General features: G+C 42.0%; 1 protein-coding gene across 1 annotated transcript; it reads right to left on the bottom strand.

Annotated features, from left to right (window-relative positions):
- Positions 1-12,622: 12,622 nt before the first annotated feature.
- On the bottom strand, positions 12,623-14,624 carry LOC147900770 (cytochrome P450 72A397-like). The gene is made up of 5 exons (XM_087375740.1): positions 14,477-14,624; positions 14,006-14,232; positions 13,618-13,871; positions 13,163-13,544; positions 12,623-13,060 (listed from the first exon to the last, which is right to left on the bottom strand). The coding sequence occupies exons 1-5, from the start codon at positions 14,622-14,624 to the stop codon at positions 12,623-12,625; spliced, it is 1,449 nt and encodes a 482-aa protein (XP_087231866.1).
- Positions 14,625-15,519: the final 895 nt, after the last annotated feature.

Genomic DNA, 15,519 nt, shown 5'->3' with positions numbered 1-15,519 from the left:
TTGCCCAAAATGCGTTTTCTGGTTACACTGGTATTTCCTATGTTGTAACTTTTTATTGGAGTTCATTTCAATATTGACCTCTTGCCTTGCAGGCTAGGCCCTATTATCATCTATCTAGCCCTCTTGCTCTCCCTCTAAATTGACTACTTATGTGTGCCCTACAGGATCATGATGAGGAGATGTAACCTTTTGACCCTCACCCTCCAAATGTAAAGATTTGTCGCATGTTATCATTGTATGCAGTGTAACCCTTGTTAAACTTCCCTAATCCAGCATCAAAATGGCCAGGTGATGTGTCTATGCCCACCAAGTTAAGTATTTTCCTTGATTCTGTTCGACCCCCTGGTGTACTTCACTAACATGAGTGCCTTAGGACGGTATATTGGCTTTGCAAGCCTCACGTCTCGTTATAATTAAATCTCACAATAGCTATGTTGGCCTGTTTGCCATATCCCCTATTGCGTGTATACTTCCAAAAAGTAACACATGATATTGTTTTTCCCTCTTTAGATTGATCAAGGTACTAGCAAGGGCTTAGAAGAGACCAAAGCACATTGATATTTGATACTATATTGAAAGAGAGGGGAAGCTTGTGTGAGAAGAGAGACTATGCACAAAATGTAGTTAACTATACACTAGAGAAGAGATGAGAAATTAATGCAAGAGATTGAATAAGTATTTAATCCATTAATCTACATATCTTAGGTCCACTAGATACACTTGCTTCATGTAGGACTCTAGCACTCTGTGTGTATTTTATGTACTTTGACATAGGTGTAGGAGTAGAGATGGGAATTACCATTGAAGCCACCAACATAGGTGGAGGTTGGGACTCCAAGAAGAGACTTGATAAGCCTCTGACTTTTCCAACTCAGCAATGGTAGGATCATCATCAATCAACACACCTTCCCAAATTCTTTGTAAGCTTGATGGCTACTTGCAAGGCAACTCAATTTTCAAGCCTTAACTATTGCATTAAGTGCATTACTAGACTATTGATGAATTTTTATCTAATGAGGGCTCACCAACTCTCTAGTGATGTTGGAAATCATTTGCATATGAGGGAATAGATTAAGAACTTCATTTTTGGACAATTATTTTCATTACATGTGTGATTTATGACTTTCCTAAAGGGGAAACATTGTGCAAAAAATCAGACAATTTTCAAGCCTTAACTATTGCATTAAGTGCATTACTAGAATATTGATGAAATTCTATCTAATGAGGGCTCACCAACTCTCTAGCAATGTTGGAAATCATTTGGATATGAGGGAATAGATTAAGAACTTCATTTTTGGACAATCAGTTTCGTTACATATGTGATTTATGAGTTTCCTAAAGGGGAAACATTGTGCAAAAAATCAAACATAATATGGAGGTTTGGGTTGTTACCAAGGAGCATGGGGGGAGAGAGAGAGAGAGAGAGAGAGAGAGAAAGAATGTGTATGTAGGAGAGTTGTAAGAGAAAATTTGAGACCTAAAGCAGATTATGGAGGCAAAGATCAAGGGGGAGGTGTAATGCAGGGAAGGTGAAGTTGTAGCCCCTTTCGCTATATCCTTTCTAGCCTCTCTTTACCCCATAGAGTTTGCCCAATATTGGGCTTCAATATAGCGATTCTTGCCCCAAATAATGTTTCTCTAAAAAATTACAGGTGATGTGTTAACATCAAGGCTCCTGCCATACAAAATAAGAACGCTAATGATTTGTCCTTAGAGTGGAATTGGGATGCATTTACTAGGATGAAAACCTACTAGAAAGAGAGGGAAAGAAAAACATCTCGAATGTCATGCCATCATGTTTACTTTTCAAAGAGACATGACCAACGTCTCTTAGGCATGTCCATGTATAGGAACATCTATAAAATGAGTACAACAATTTTCACTTCCTCAAGGAGAAAAGCTAGATGAGGATGGTGATGGCAATGGAGACCTTGATGGGATGTCCCATCTACATCATACCCTCACTCATTTAGATTGTAATCTTCATGAAAAACTTGTACAAGACCTAGGATTACAGAGACAATTGCCTCACTGGGATCTCTGCTTGCTCACGACTCTACGTTTCCTCCTCTAACATAATCTCAAAAACCATGGTAAAATAATTGATGCTCTGAATTTGAAGCCTTCTCTATACTTAGTGCATATCACAGAGCAAAAACCCATGGAACAAAAGACATGCTCTTGGCTATGGTCATCATGATTGGAGGAGATTGGAGGAGGGTGTTATACTATAAATTTGATTGTCATATTTTTGAAATGATTCCTATCCATTGTTTTTTAGTAGACCATGGTTGAAAAATGCCAAAGTACAACATGATTGGGGTCTCAAGATCATGACAATCAAGGATGGGGATAGTGAGGTAAAAGTTCACACCAATCTGAGCAAGGCATAGAGTACCTCTCAACCAAAGGCTTGGAGGCAAATGATTAGTTTCCATAGGATGTAGACTCGTGACTAATGCAGAATCAAATCTTCCCTATGGAAAAGATAGATCTATTTTGAGTAGCTATACCAAACTCAAAAAAAAGATAAAGGAAAAGAAGTTGGATGAGCAAAAACATCTATACCCCAACCATTTCACTAAAGATGTGATTGGGAAATGTGAAAAGTGACCATTACTCCAGTTGGTTCACAAAACTTGGTTTTAGAACCTACCCAAAGCTAAATTTGGGGGAAATGGAGAACCACTCATAGTCTTGGTAAGTGCCAGCATCATTGTGCTAACCAAATTCATGTTGTCAAATATCTTTTTGTATAATACAAAGATGTATTTGATTGGAGCTACACCATTAGATTCCATTGATGTTGGATGCCAAGCCAAATTATGCTAAGCAATCCAAAGGTGAGCTTGATTAGTTGATCTTAGAAGGCTTCATTTATGTAATCAATTAGAGCACTTGGCAAGTCCCAATCATGGTGGTGCCCCCCTCCGTGGTGTATTATTTTAGGCTAGCAACTATCTGGAATATGTCAAGCTCTCCCACTGGTAATATGTGAAGTTCCATAAGCTAAGTTTCAACATATTATGGAAACTGACCCTTAACTTCAAGAACTTAAGGCCTGCAACTTTCAGGAACCTTACTTGGATTGGTTTGAGTTTGTATTTCCTTATCTCTAGTTTTTATTTTCATTAACTTGGTTCCCCTATCATGTAACACCTTGGAACTTTTCAACTAGGGTCTTCCCAACAATAGGGGATAGGCATTCCCTTCCATTGGAATAACCAATAAACTCACTGTATAATGACTACTATCAGTAGTAATAACAACATCAAAAAGCATACCTATGGATTCCACAGGTCTTTGATCTACCATCCACACTTGAAAAGGAGAGGGTTTCATATTCTTAGTTGCAATTTATTCACCGTAGCAGCCATAGATATGATGTTGACTCCAAAACCAACATACATGATGAATCTTAAGATTTTTTGCTTTTGAACTTTGACAGTAATCCATTGGAGGATTAATTATTGGAATAGTAACTAGTGAATCCATGAAGGGTGGTTCTTTAACTTAAAGTTGCAATTTTAAGTAACTCCCCTATAGTGAGGCTACCCTTCATTTGCTAGAAAATCTCCCATGCTTTTTCCATTTTAGGATTTGGGTCTCCTTTAGAACTTGGTATTTCTTGATATTGACTTGTAGAAGCCTCTACCAAGTTATCTACAGCAACACTAGGTGACACCTTACTCAAATTAGGAGGCAAGTCCACAACTAGAGCCTTACCCTTCAATCTGAGTTTTCATTGAGGCAATCTATTTCTATGTTTTCTAATTGATATCACCCATAGGAGAGCCTGATCCATCCTTATTGGTGACATGTTGTTGTGAGTGGGTTACTGCATCAGCATGTTGTTGTTGTGAATGGGTTACTGCATCGGCATTAACTAAACTTAAAAGCTTGGCATCCAGGGTCAACCTCTCATCTTTTCGTATCACTTTGAAGTATCTTTAAATGCTCTTGCCATAGGAGGCCCTTAGCCTTGGTGTGGTTATCATTACAAATGTAAAACAAATATGTGAAGGACCTTGATTCTTATCTTTCCCATTTTTGCCTTTACCCTTACCCTGCTCAGGTTTCAATGGCCATGCTTCCTTACATTTGGTTCTATCTCAACTTGATTCACTTCTAGCATCTTCTTCTTAGCATACCAACAAGTAGACTCATCATGCCCATATTTAGAGCAAATCCCACAATATTTTGTCCTGCAATCATCTTCCGTATGTCCCTTCTTGGAGCACTTGTTACACCATTTCTCTTCTTGATTTGGCTTCTCTCTAAAGCCCATTTCATTCAGAGCCTTCTTTATAGCCAACTTCAACTTATTAGGCTTGCTTAAGGCATTGTTATTACCACTTGCTTTAGTCTTCTTATTGGTCTTCTTTTTGGATGGCACACTTTTCTTCAGAGCAAGAGCTTGGTCCAATGTGTTTTTGTTGGATTGACTATCTCCAATGATTGAAGATTGATCAATTTGAGTACATCCTATAATCAACCAAGCTTGTAATGACTTGTCATTTGGAGTCACACTGAGCTGATTGATTAGAGCTCACTATCTGAGCACAAAATCTTGAATAGATCATGTTCCTTATACTTTAGATCACTGAGTTTAGTGGCAGCATCTTCCTCATTAGTCTCTTGTTAGAATATCTTAAGGAAAGCCTCATACATTTTGTTGCCATCCTTAAATAATCAAATATAGGAAATTGGTTGAATCAGCATTGAGCGGTCTTAGGAGGTAGTCCCCTTGTAGGTGAAGGCTCTGGTACTCACCTACCAGCCATCAAAATCTTTGGTATTTCTAGCCTCAATCCTTGATGACATATATGGCTGCACCCCGGTATTGGTATGGGACTTGATGTTAGTTCCTTGATGGTGAGGTACGACTAACTATTCCTTGTCTTGAGAGTGTTGGCATTGTGAAGCCCTTCTTCTATGACTATGCTTTGAGTCTTGGTCAAAAGCTTGGCTATGACTATAGGGATTGTTTGTATGATGCTAACTTTGAGATCATCTTGATCAAAAAATTATCAACTACCATCTAGAGCTTAAAGGAAGAAAAGATGGGTGGGCTAAAATAATGCAAGAGTTTGACATCCAATTGACATATTGGAAGGGAAATTTTAATGTGGTAGCAGATTCCCTAAGTCGAAGCCAATGGTTAATTATTTGAGTTTTACTCAATTCCAAAATGATTTCCTAGAGTCCTTAAAAAGAAAAATGTGATGTTGATTCTCACTTTTTTGAAATATGAAAAGCAATTATGAGGAGGGATCCAATAAGCCAAGGATCTTTTATTCAGGTTTCACATGGAAAGGGTGACACATCTATGTTGATTCTCACTTTTTTAAAATATGAAAAGAAATTATGAGGAGGGATCCAATAAGCCAGGGATCTTTCATTCAGGAACCACATGGAAAGAGTGATGCACCATAGGTTGGTAAAAGGTATTCAAGTGAAAAAAAATTAGTATTACAGATAGCTCATTGCTCTACAAAGGTATATTACGTGTTCTGGATAATAATGACATTAGGTGCCAAAGTTCTTTTAAGCATCATGATAGCTCGACTGGTGGACACCTGGGAATTGAAAAGATGTATACACTTGACAAGCTAATTCTTTTGGCTTGAAATAGATAGGGATGTCCAAGATTATGTATCAAAGTGCCAAAAATGCCAAGTCAATAAAACTAGACGCCTTCAAGTAGGTTGTCTCCAACATCCCTTGGAGATTCCATTTGGCAAATGGGAAGTATCTTTGTGGATTTTATTATTGGGCTACCTAAGACACATAGTGAACACGAATCTATGTGGGTAATTATGGATTGGTTGATCAAGATGGCTTAATTTATCCCAACCAATGAAAATGCTAAAACTCTCAAATTAGCAAAGCTATCTATGGAGCATATCTATAAATTGTATGGATTACCAGCCGGTATTGTATAGGAAATTTAACAACTTTTTTAGAGGGTTGTGTTTATGAGGTTGGAAACTACGTTGAATATGAGGACTGTGGATCGTGCACAAAGTGATGGTCCAATCGAAAGAGTCAATCTAAAAACTGACAATAAGCTTTGAGCATATGTAATAAAAGGAAAACTAATTGGCAATCGTATTTGCCCATATTAAATTTTACATATAATAGTGCCAAACATTTAACTATAGGTTTCAGTCCATCCATGATAATGTATGTGCTTCAACCTCAACAACCAATTGCAGTGGGACTCAAAAAATAAAAGATTTCAACAGCCAAAGACTTTCTTGAAGATATGAATTAATGCTTAAATTAGTTAAAGATAGCATTAGAGAGGGTGAAGATAGAGCAAGAAGTTATGCAAACCCAACCCTAGAAAGATGGAGTTTGAAGAAAATGGGAAAGCTTATCTTAAGGTGCTAAAATATTCAACATGCAGACACTGGAAACCGATTCCCTTTGAGGTGGCACTGCTGGGTAATGAAACATGTATAGCCAAAGGGTCAGAACTATGGAAGGGAATGTGGCACGCGTGGGAGTCAACGCAACCATATATCAAGTGGAAGGGCTTTTCAAGAAAGACGGGTATCTTCTGTAGTCAAGACTTAGTATGGTTCCCTATAATCTAGCCGAATGCATAAGTAAGCGATGAGGACTTGAAAGGAGCTCTCAAACTCAACAAGAAGGGGATATGAATCTAGGGGGATCTATGCAGTCGAGAGCAAGGTACCTAGATGGAAGATGGAAGCTTGATAGCCAACTTTTGATTCAAGAGGTTCAATCTGAGACTGATACGTGAGAGACGACCACTCTCTTCAAGAGAAAGCCTGTTGTGGATGGGAGGCCACTCAAACCATCTCTAAGGGAATTTAGATGGGTAGGGCAAAACTGGATGACACCTATCCCAATTTGTGTGGAAGGGCAAGAACAGTTAATAAGGACGTTCTTGAAAACTGAAATGGCATAACAAAGACTCAAGTGGAACCTGAAGGAAGAGATTCGAAAAGGTGTGGGAAAAGAACATTTCTAAGAAGCAATCCTGCATTCTTTGGCTAATCATGCACAAAGGAGTCTGGACAGCGAGAAGAGCATGAAGGGTCGGTCTCACAAGGATGGAATTTTAAAGAGATGTAGACATGCTCGGGAGGACATACTGCACCTATTTCTTAACTGTAGACTCTCCAAAACCTTGTGGTCCTCAACACAGATTTGACACGCTAGATTTTCACTCAACTAAGTGTATGTTCTACTGAGTGGCATGCCTAATAGAGCATCCCCCAATTGGAATGCCATCCGAGCGTCTGCACTTTGGTCAATTTGGTTTTCTTGGTGTGCAAAAGTATTTGACGACAATGTTATTGAGACTACTAATGTCTTTCTACATCTATGTATGCAACCAGGAACAAAGTGACACTCTACAAAAAATCCTCATAGCCCAGACACAGATTCAGGTGTTCATCCAGAATGAGGACAACCTGGCCAAAGAAGACAATAACCTACTGGCTCAACTATAAGAACTTCAAGAAACGAATGAAAGAGAACAGATGCTGCACCAAGAATAGGGAAGCTCGGCTCCTCAAGGAACGCAACCACCTGCCCCCATTGAGGGTGGTACCCCTCCCCTACCGGCTGTGCTACTTTACCTTCCATCTCGCCAAAAGAGATCGCAGAGACACAAAATGTGCTACCCGCATAAGCTCAGGAAAATGATATTCCCAATGGACTGCAGAAAGCCTCGCCAAGCCCACCCCCTTTCAAAAGACTAGTCTCACGCACTAACTCGGAGAGCGCCACGACTAAAGTATGCAAAGAAAATATGTCAAGGGAATAACTCACACAGTCCCTTCAATGACCAGCCAGAGAACTATCAAGGAAAGCTCAAAAGCGCAGGCGCCTGTGCCCTTACGTACATATCCAGGCACACTTGTTATCAACATTGTCTCCCATGTTGTACCAAAGGATGAAACTATGGGACAAAACACAAGAAATCCCCATGTTTGTGGCAATCAAGTTCCCTGAAGGTACATTGGTGGCTCAACAGATCAATTTCATCCCGTTTTCAAACTCATACTATGTATGTAAATGTATGGCGTATTTTGCTAGGAGTTGTCCCCTCAAGCCAACCAATACAGCATTGGCCATGGGTGAGAAGGTGGACATCACAGAGGTTCAGGGGATCAAAGAGACAAATGGTACAACCAAGTCATTGGATGAGACGCTTGAGGGTCAACGTGTGCAATGCTAGAGTCACCTCCATCTCAAATGGAAGGGATTGCCAACACAAATAGTCATGCGAAGCCCAGTCAGGACGATATTCCCACCCAAGAACCATGGAAGACGGTGGGAAGAAAAGGCAAAGCGAGGTTCATGATGAAACGAGCAACAGGTCAATCACGATTCAATTAATCATTGAGTCACTAAGAGCTGCCCAAGAAGTCGTGATGCATGTCCAATTACAGATGGTGCCATGCCAAGAGGAGGAAAAGTTGGAGAGCAAGAAGGTTGAGAGGAGGACATGCCTGGGGCCAACCACAAGAAGTAAACATTTGAGGAAAAGAATTTAAAAAAATCACACAAGGAAGAGATGGTGGATGGTATTACATGGGTGCACTTTAGGAGTCTTTCCAAGAATCAAGGAAGCTGTGAGGGGCTCAAGGGCTAGTAGGGAGAATAGATTTAATTTTTTCAAAGAGGCCTATAAAGCACTCATGCTTTAGGTCAGGTTTAGGGAAAGGAGGGGTGAGTATTATGTCATGGAACATGAGGGTCTTTGGTCTTAAACCTCTTAAAACATAACACAAGGTCTCTATCCCAAGCCTATCAAGGTATCTAAATATCTCCCCTCTCTGAATAATCTACACTCCCAGGTCTTTCATTCATTGGGGAGGAGGGTTAGGGCTTTGTCCTAATGGAAAAGTATTAGTCTAGCTACATTAGAACCAGATGCATTGCAAAATAAGTTGATGGTTTCCAAGATGCGAGCAACACATTTTTGGTCTTCCTGAGTAAAGGACACCATGTCATGACCACATAGCTTATTACACAGATGTGTCTTGAGGGGAGCATGACGCCTTTGATCAATCCTTCATGAACTTGTTTCTTCATCAAGGTCATGAGTGGCACCGTGCATAGTGCTAACAACAAGGGAGCCAATGGGCAACCTTGTCGGATAAATCACTTGAGCTCAAACCCATAACACTACCTCAGCATTCCCAAAAAGGCATTTAACCAGCTTCACATATCCTGCTCCAACTCCCAAATTCTCAAGCGTCCCCAAGGTGAAGTCCCACTTGACTCTCAAGCATCCCAAGAGGAAGGGGGTAGGGGAGTTGAGGGGTCTAGGCTAGAGAGTTGAGGGGTCTAACCTGCTAAGATAAGTTAATGTCCCCCTTCCTAATTCACATCGTGGCTCAGATCTTATTATAGGATTGGTAAATGCTGCGAAGACATGCAAGCCATTGTTGTTTTGGGAAGGCAGAAGGGGTTGAGGGGAGCTGGGAGCCTGCTTGAGAGTATCTGGTGGAGTGACACACCGCCGAGTTCCTTGCACAACATAAGGAGAGCCAAGATCCTCCACAAGAAAGTCTCCAAATCTGGAATGATCTGTGGGATCCGCGCAAGGCAGATTGGAAATCGATTGATGAGATAAGGGTGGAAGTTCCCATGTCTGAGGGGGGAACCGAAGTACTCAGAGCCACCTGGAAGGCTAGGCTTACAATGTGATCACAATAGAAAGAGCGAAATCCAACTAGTGGACTACGGCCAAAACCCCATTATGCAACCTCTCAACGAAGGTCATCTAAAGACTGCTAAACAAAAGTGAAGGTGGTGCAGCTCACTTGAACAAGAGGTGGGGATTAAGGCACAACCCAGCCTAGTGGAGGGAGACTTTGCACACACTTCAATGTAGTTGCAAAGGACTTGTGTGCAAAGTGGAGCCCCCATCCGATAAGTACTTATTCGAATATGGGATGTGTGGAAGGGCTACATTGTTGGGAAAGATAAGTTCTATTCATGAACTGGGGGATGCCAATAAGGAGCAAATTGGCGAAAAGATTCCAAGTTAATCCAGCATGTGCTATGTCGGAAAGCCCTTGCTGAGGCATCTTTTCTAGACAAGTGGTAAGAGAGGTATCAAGGAAAGTTGAGAAGGCCGTGCGAAGTGCAGGATTGATGGTCAAATTCTCATTGGGATCCCATTGGGCAATAATCTTTCTCGGGGACTCGAGGAGGCTCCCCTCGACTCTGGCAGCCTCCTGTCCATACGTAAGCACTGCTGCCTTGATTGGCATTTGGGAAGTCAGAAACCGACTGGTGTTTCAACACCAGGTTTAGTTAGGCTTGAGAGTCCCGATTATTCTAGCCTTGGTTAAGGCTTATCTTAGAGACTTTGGCAAGGTGGTGTCTCTAAGGAGCATCCGATGGTCAGCCTAGCTGTTTTCGAAGTGGAGTGCTTTCTCCAGATCAAGTAAATTAGGTTGTCAGCAGCGTAGGCCTTGGGTCTCTAGACCCTAACTTGGGCCAAATTTTGCATATATGCATGCATAGTCATCAATGCCACCTAAGCACTGAGTGCCACACATGCACACTTTGGTAACTTACATGTGACCTGCAGTGCCACATCAGCACAATGTCATGCCACATCATCATTTTCCCTCTCTCTTGTGATCAAAGTTTGGCCATTCTTCCTAGACCCATAACTTTTACTAATCTAGGTGGAATTTGGAGGAGCTATAAAAAGCAAAAATGACCAACAGAATGCTCTATGCGGTGGGCATCTCACATCTACATTCTAACTTATCCACAGGTTAGAAACATTAAATCCTTATCATCAGAACCACCTTCTCATCCATTGCGGCCATCTAGCACATAAAAGGAATGGAAAATGAACAATCTAAAATTCATTTTGCTACATTTAATGCTTCGATGTGTAGTATAGCTATAGATTAGCATACCTATGGAGGAGAGTAAATTCCACCAAGCCAAGTAAGCCATTGCCATATCACCCGATTAGTTCCCACAGATGTCAGTCCCTTCGGATCTATCATTGGTATACACTTTCACGCATCTAACACCAGATCAATCTCTTGGCATTTAGAGGTTCAGCACATGAGTGTGACATGTGGTAGTCATCTTCCTCTCAGATTAAGGATTGTTGCAATCTTCTTGCACACACATATGCCACCTATGTACAATCCTATGCCTCAAGGATATCTAATGCATTCTCAGTTTTATTTTAAGCTTCCAGGCCTTTACATTGTTAGCTCCACCTTGAGCCTTTGATACATGCTTCATCCTATGCCGACGCATGTTTAGCCATGCACACATTAGATCACCTTCAGCTCATGACAATTGAGGCACACCTTATCATTTTTATGAGCCTCTTTTACAATAGAACACGTATCATACCTACACCTTTGGCCCCAAATTTTCAACCCCTTGATCACTCTTTTTACATTGTTAGCTCAACCTTGAGCCTTTGATAGATGCTACATCCTATGCCGATGGATGTTTAGCCATGCACACAAAAGATCACCTTCAGCCCATGACAACTGAGATACACCTTGTCATTTATTAGGCCGCTTCTACAACAGAACATGTATCATATCTACACCTTCGGCCCCAAATTTTCAATCCCTTAATTACTCTGTCCATATGGACTATTCAATCTTCTATGACCTTGCATCATATGACAGAGATTACTCTACTGCAACAAACCTCCAACATTGCAATCAATTCTTTTGGATTGGTGACACTCTTGTATGTTATATCTTCACGACTACACTAAATAGTCACATTCGGTTACGTCTTCTACAACGCAAGTATACAAACAGTAGTTTCACATCCAATTACGTCTTCCATAATGCAATTGTATAATCCATGATTACTTATGATATATTCGACATACATCTATACACTCTTCACGCATTCATCTTTTGATCAATCAGTCTTTGATGCAAGTTTTGCATATTTTCTTCCTCTTCCCTTCAACCTATCTTCTAGGTTTATTTCCAAAGACAAAAGATGACCTAAAACTTAAGAGGAAAAAATACACATTATGTACTAGATCTAGTAAGTTATACTCGTCGTACATGCTTCCGCTACGTAGTCATTGTGCTCACACATGCACATACTACTCTAATTCTTTGAGTTTTGAATACTATCATATGCATCAAATCAAATCCACAAAAAGATCTTGTAGATGCACCCTCTTCTTATCCAATGCAAGTTCATGCTTAGACCTTTGGAGGGCCAAAAATCCCAAGGACTTAACAACTATACATATGACAAGAGAGTGATAAATAAATCTAATTTGGTGTATCCTTCAAATTTCGATTCACACGCATTCTAAAAGATATGCAACAGTATGATGATTCAAAGGGATTCGAGGACGAATCTGCATGCGTCTCATACATATGACAAGAGAGTGATAAATAAATCTAATTTGGTGTATCCTTCAAATTTCGATTCACACGCTAGCGCAACAGAGAAACCATCCATTATTCTAAAAGATATGCAACAGTATGATGATTCAAAGGGATTCGAGGACGAATCTGCATGCGTCTCATGAGACAATATTGCGAAAGAGAAACCAGTCACGGTAGCAAAAGATAGGACATCTTGCCGACAGTATTGCTACAGAGAGCATCTAGAGGGATTTCAGGATGATCTGCATGCCGTGTTTTGGTCTCATAGTGATGGCAGTTTCAGGGGCGTGTCTGTAGTTGGGAGAGAGACTGAATTGGAAGCGTTGCAAAATTGCAGCCATGATCGCCTTCGATTCAAGCATCGCGAACAACAGGCCAATGCAGATGCGTGGTCCGCCTGAGAAAGGTAAGTAGCCAAACGGATGCTTGCAGGCCTTGGAAACCCCCTCACTAAACCGCTCTGGCCGAAACTCGTCCGCGTCATCGCCCCACAGCTCCTTGTCCCGGTGAACGCAAACGATGGGAATTGAGAATCCCATGCCTCTGGGCAGGGTGAGGTGACCCAATTTGAAGTTGTCTTCGTTGAGCGCAAAGACGCGAGGAGTTAGCTCCGGAACTGGTGGATAAAGCCGGAGACTCTCGTTCAGAACCATACCCAACTGCAACAGAAAAGACAAGTTAGAGATCAGCCGCTAAAAATTTCAGCTTGCAGTTACAAGTCTATAGTGATAATGTCCATGGCATGCTATGAGGCGTCTTACAAGCCTCATTTTATTGAGATGGTCTGCTTCTGGTTCCACAATATTTCGACCAAGGATCTCGAATACTTCTGCACGAACTCTCTCTTGCCATTCCGGATGCAATGCCAGTAGCATCATTGTCCACGCGAGAAGGTTAGTTGTTGTTTCATGTCCGGCGAAGAAGAATGATTTGCAGTCGTCCTTGACCTGTTGGGCAGTGAGTGGAACGTTGGTCTTCTTGACCTCTTGTTCGTCCGCAAGCATTAGACTCAACAGATCTGTTCGAGCCGCGCCCCCGCCTTCGGCAAGTAGTTTCATGCGTGCGTCGATTATACGAGAAAGTTCTTTGTCGATGCTCCTTTGGATTTTCCGGCACTCTAAATTCGAAGGAATGGGAAGGAACCTGCATATCCGAGCGGAAACCGTTTAGGACTCGACCTTACAAAACTAACTAATGCTGTTGGACAAGCGCGCACCTATAGCCGGGTATCAGAGTGTTGGCTAAGGCCTGCTTCAGTGCAAGACGAAGAAGAACCTCTTGCATCTCAAAGACACCTTTTCCGGTGGCGTAGTCGCTTCCAAAACTGGTGCGAGCGAGAATATCTGCGGTGGCATTTTTGAAATGATGTGCAACCTCAACTTCCGCTGTCCGCCCCCCCGAACTTTTTATAATGTTATCCCATGCGTTAGTCATCTCCAATGCTGAGAGATGCATATCTCGGACCATTGCCTGCAAAAAAAGACTCTCGAGTGACGGGGATGTGCTAGATAATCCGAACCGGGCATTGGGTATAATATGCTGACTCCTTTTGAGCTTCTCACAGAAAAAGTTGCGCTGAAAATTCAAATGGACGTACGATATACCTTGACTTTTTCAGGGTAGAAAGCGGGACGAAGAATATCGCGCTGGTTCTGCCAGTCGGCTCCCTCTGCCAACAACAATCCGTTGCCGAACAATCTGTGAAAGGCCTTCTGGGGAATCGTCGACTTAGAGTAGCTTTTGAAGTCGTTCGCCAAGATCTGTTTGATTTCGTCTGGGTTGGTGACGACGAGCCTGGGCTGGACGCCCCACCAATAAACGAACGTGCGCACTGTGAAAGCCCAAAAAACCAGCGAAAACAACAGTTCAGTTTCAAGAGGAATTGAAGCAGCGTATAAGACTGCAGCGTCCAACGATTGAGGAAGGGATGAGAGGAGAGATGATGATACCGGAGAATTGTTCGAAGATGGTGGAGTAGAAAGGGTGGATACGAGGTAAGATGTGGTGATGGGAGGGGGAGGGGAGGTCGGAGAGGTTGGCGAGGTGCTGGGAGCGGAGGAGAAGGAGGGCGTTACCGGTGATGAGGCGGCGAGGGAGGAGGAGGAGGCCTTGTTGACGAAGGGTGCGAGAAACGGAGGAAGGGGTGAAGAAGTGGTAATCGAAGAGACGGTAGAAGAGCAGAAGAGCAGGGATGGAGATGGCGATTGTAAGGAAGATATCCATGGCGGCGATGGGCAACAACAGACGCAGACTACATACTGTGTTTAGTAAAGCAATATATGTAGATTATATGGTAAGTTCATACTACAGTCGGTTTCTCTTCAATCCATGATTCCACCCATTTAAACTTTGGCACGCAAAAGCATAACAAATTAAAGACTTAAGAGAGCATTCCCGCGCTCTTTATGGCCTGCCGCCTTAGCAATCGTTCTCATTTGCACAAAATCAAAATTTTTAGGATTAATTTGCTTCTAACATAGGTGTGATGGTTTGATTGGCTGCCGTCACGTGGGAGTTAAGAGGACCTTCCCGCGTTGCCTCTAATGCTACGATCACTAGCAGGCTCCTGCCCAACCAGCATTTCCAAAAATGCAGTCCCCTGTCGATCCATCGTGCTCTTCAAGGCTTCTTTAATGCAGCTTACTGCTGCTTGCCAGCTTCTTTAATGCAGCTTACAGTTGCTTGCAGACTGTCACAGCCAATCCCATAGCCAATGGAGTTTTTGGGCCAATGAGAAGCTTTGGGCATTGCAAGGCTAAGCCAGAGTCTTGAAATTTTAGGATTTGAGCTAGAGCTGCAATGTCAGCTTAGCATTCTCACCCAACCCTAGGCCTCCATGGGGCTGTGAGACATGCCTGCTAGTGGGGCTGAGACAACCACACTAGCATGCGCGGGGAAGTGCTCTAAGTGCACTAATGGCTTTGAGATGAGCTTGGCAGTCAACATTCAAGACTTAGGGCCCCTCGTTTTTATTGTCATTCCGTCTCTCTCTCCATTCAATACCTCCTTTGTTTTACATTTTGGGCAGGCCTTATGAATGACTTTTGTCATCCATTTCTTTCACTTGTTTTTCTCACTTGCAAACTATCGAGTGTGCACACAAGGCCTACGATGCGTG

Source organism: Dipteris shenzhenensis, chromosome 6 (assembly GCF_047967505.1).
Source record: "Dipteris shenzhenensis isolate YYH24624 ecotype China chromosome 6, Dip_SZ_1.0, whole genome shotgun sequence".
Taxonomy (NCBI): Eukaryota; Viridiplantae; Streptophyta; class Polypodiopsida; order Gleicheniales; family Dipteridaceae; genus Dipteris; species Dipteris shenzhenensis.
Note: the sequence above shows the minus strand (reverse complement) of the source record. Positions and strands in the feature narration are given on the sequence as shown.

Coding starts and splice junctions, on each gene's coding strand:
- LOC147900770 (XM_087375740.1), bottom strand. CDS start 14,624: ATGGATATCTTCCTTACAATCGCCATCTCCATCCCTGCTCTTCTGCTC. Junction 13,872..14,005: donor TCTACCCTGAAAAAGTCAAG/GTATATCGTACG, acceptor CTTTTTTTGCAG/GCAATGGTCCGAGATATGCA. Junction 13,061..13,162: donor ATCTCAATAAAATGAGGCTT/GTAAGACGCCTC, acceptor TTTCTGTTGCAG/TTGGGTATGGTTCTGAACGA.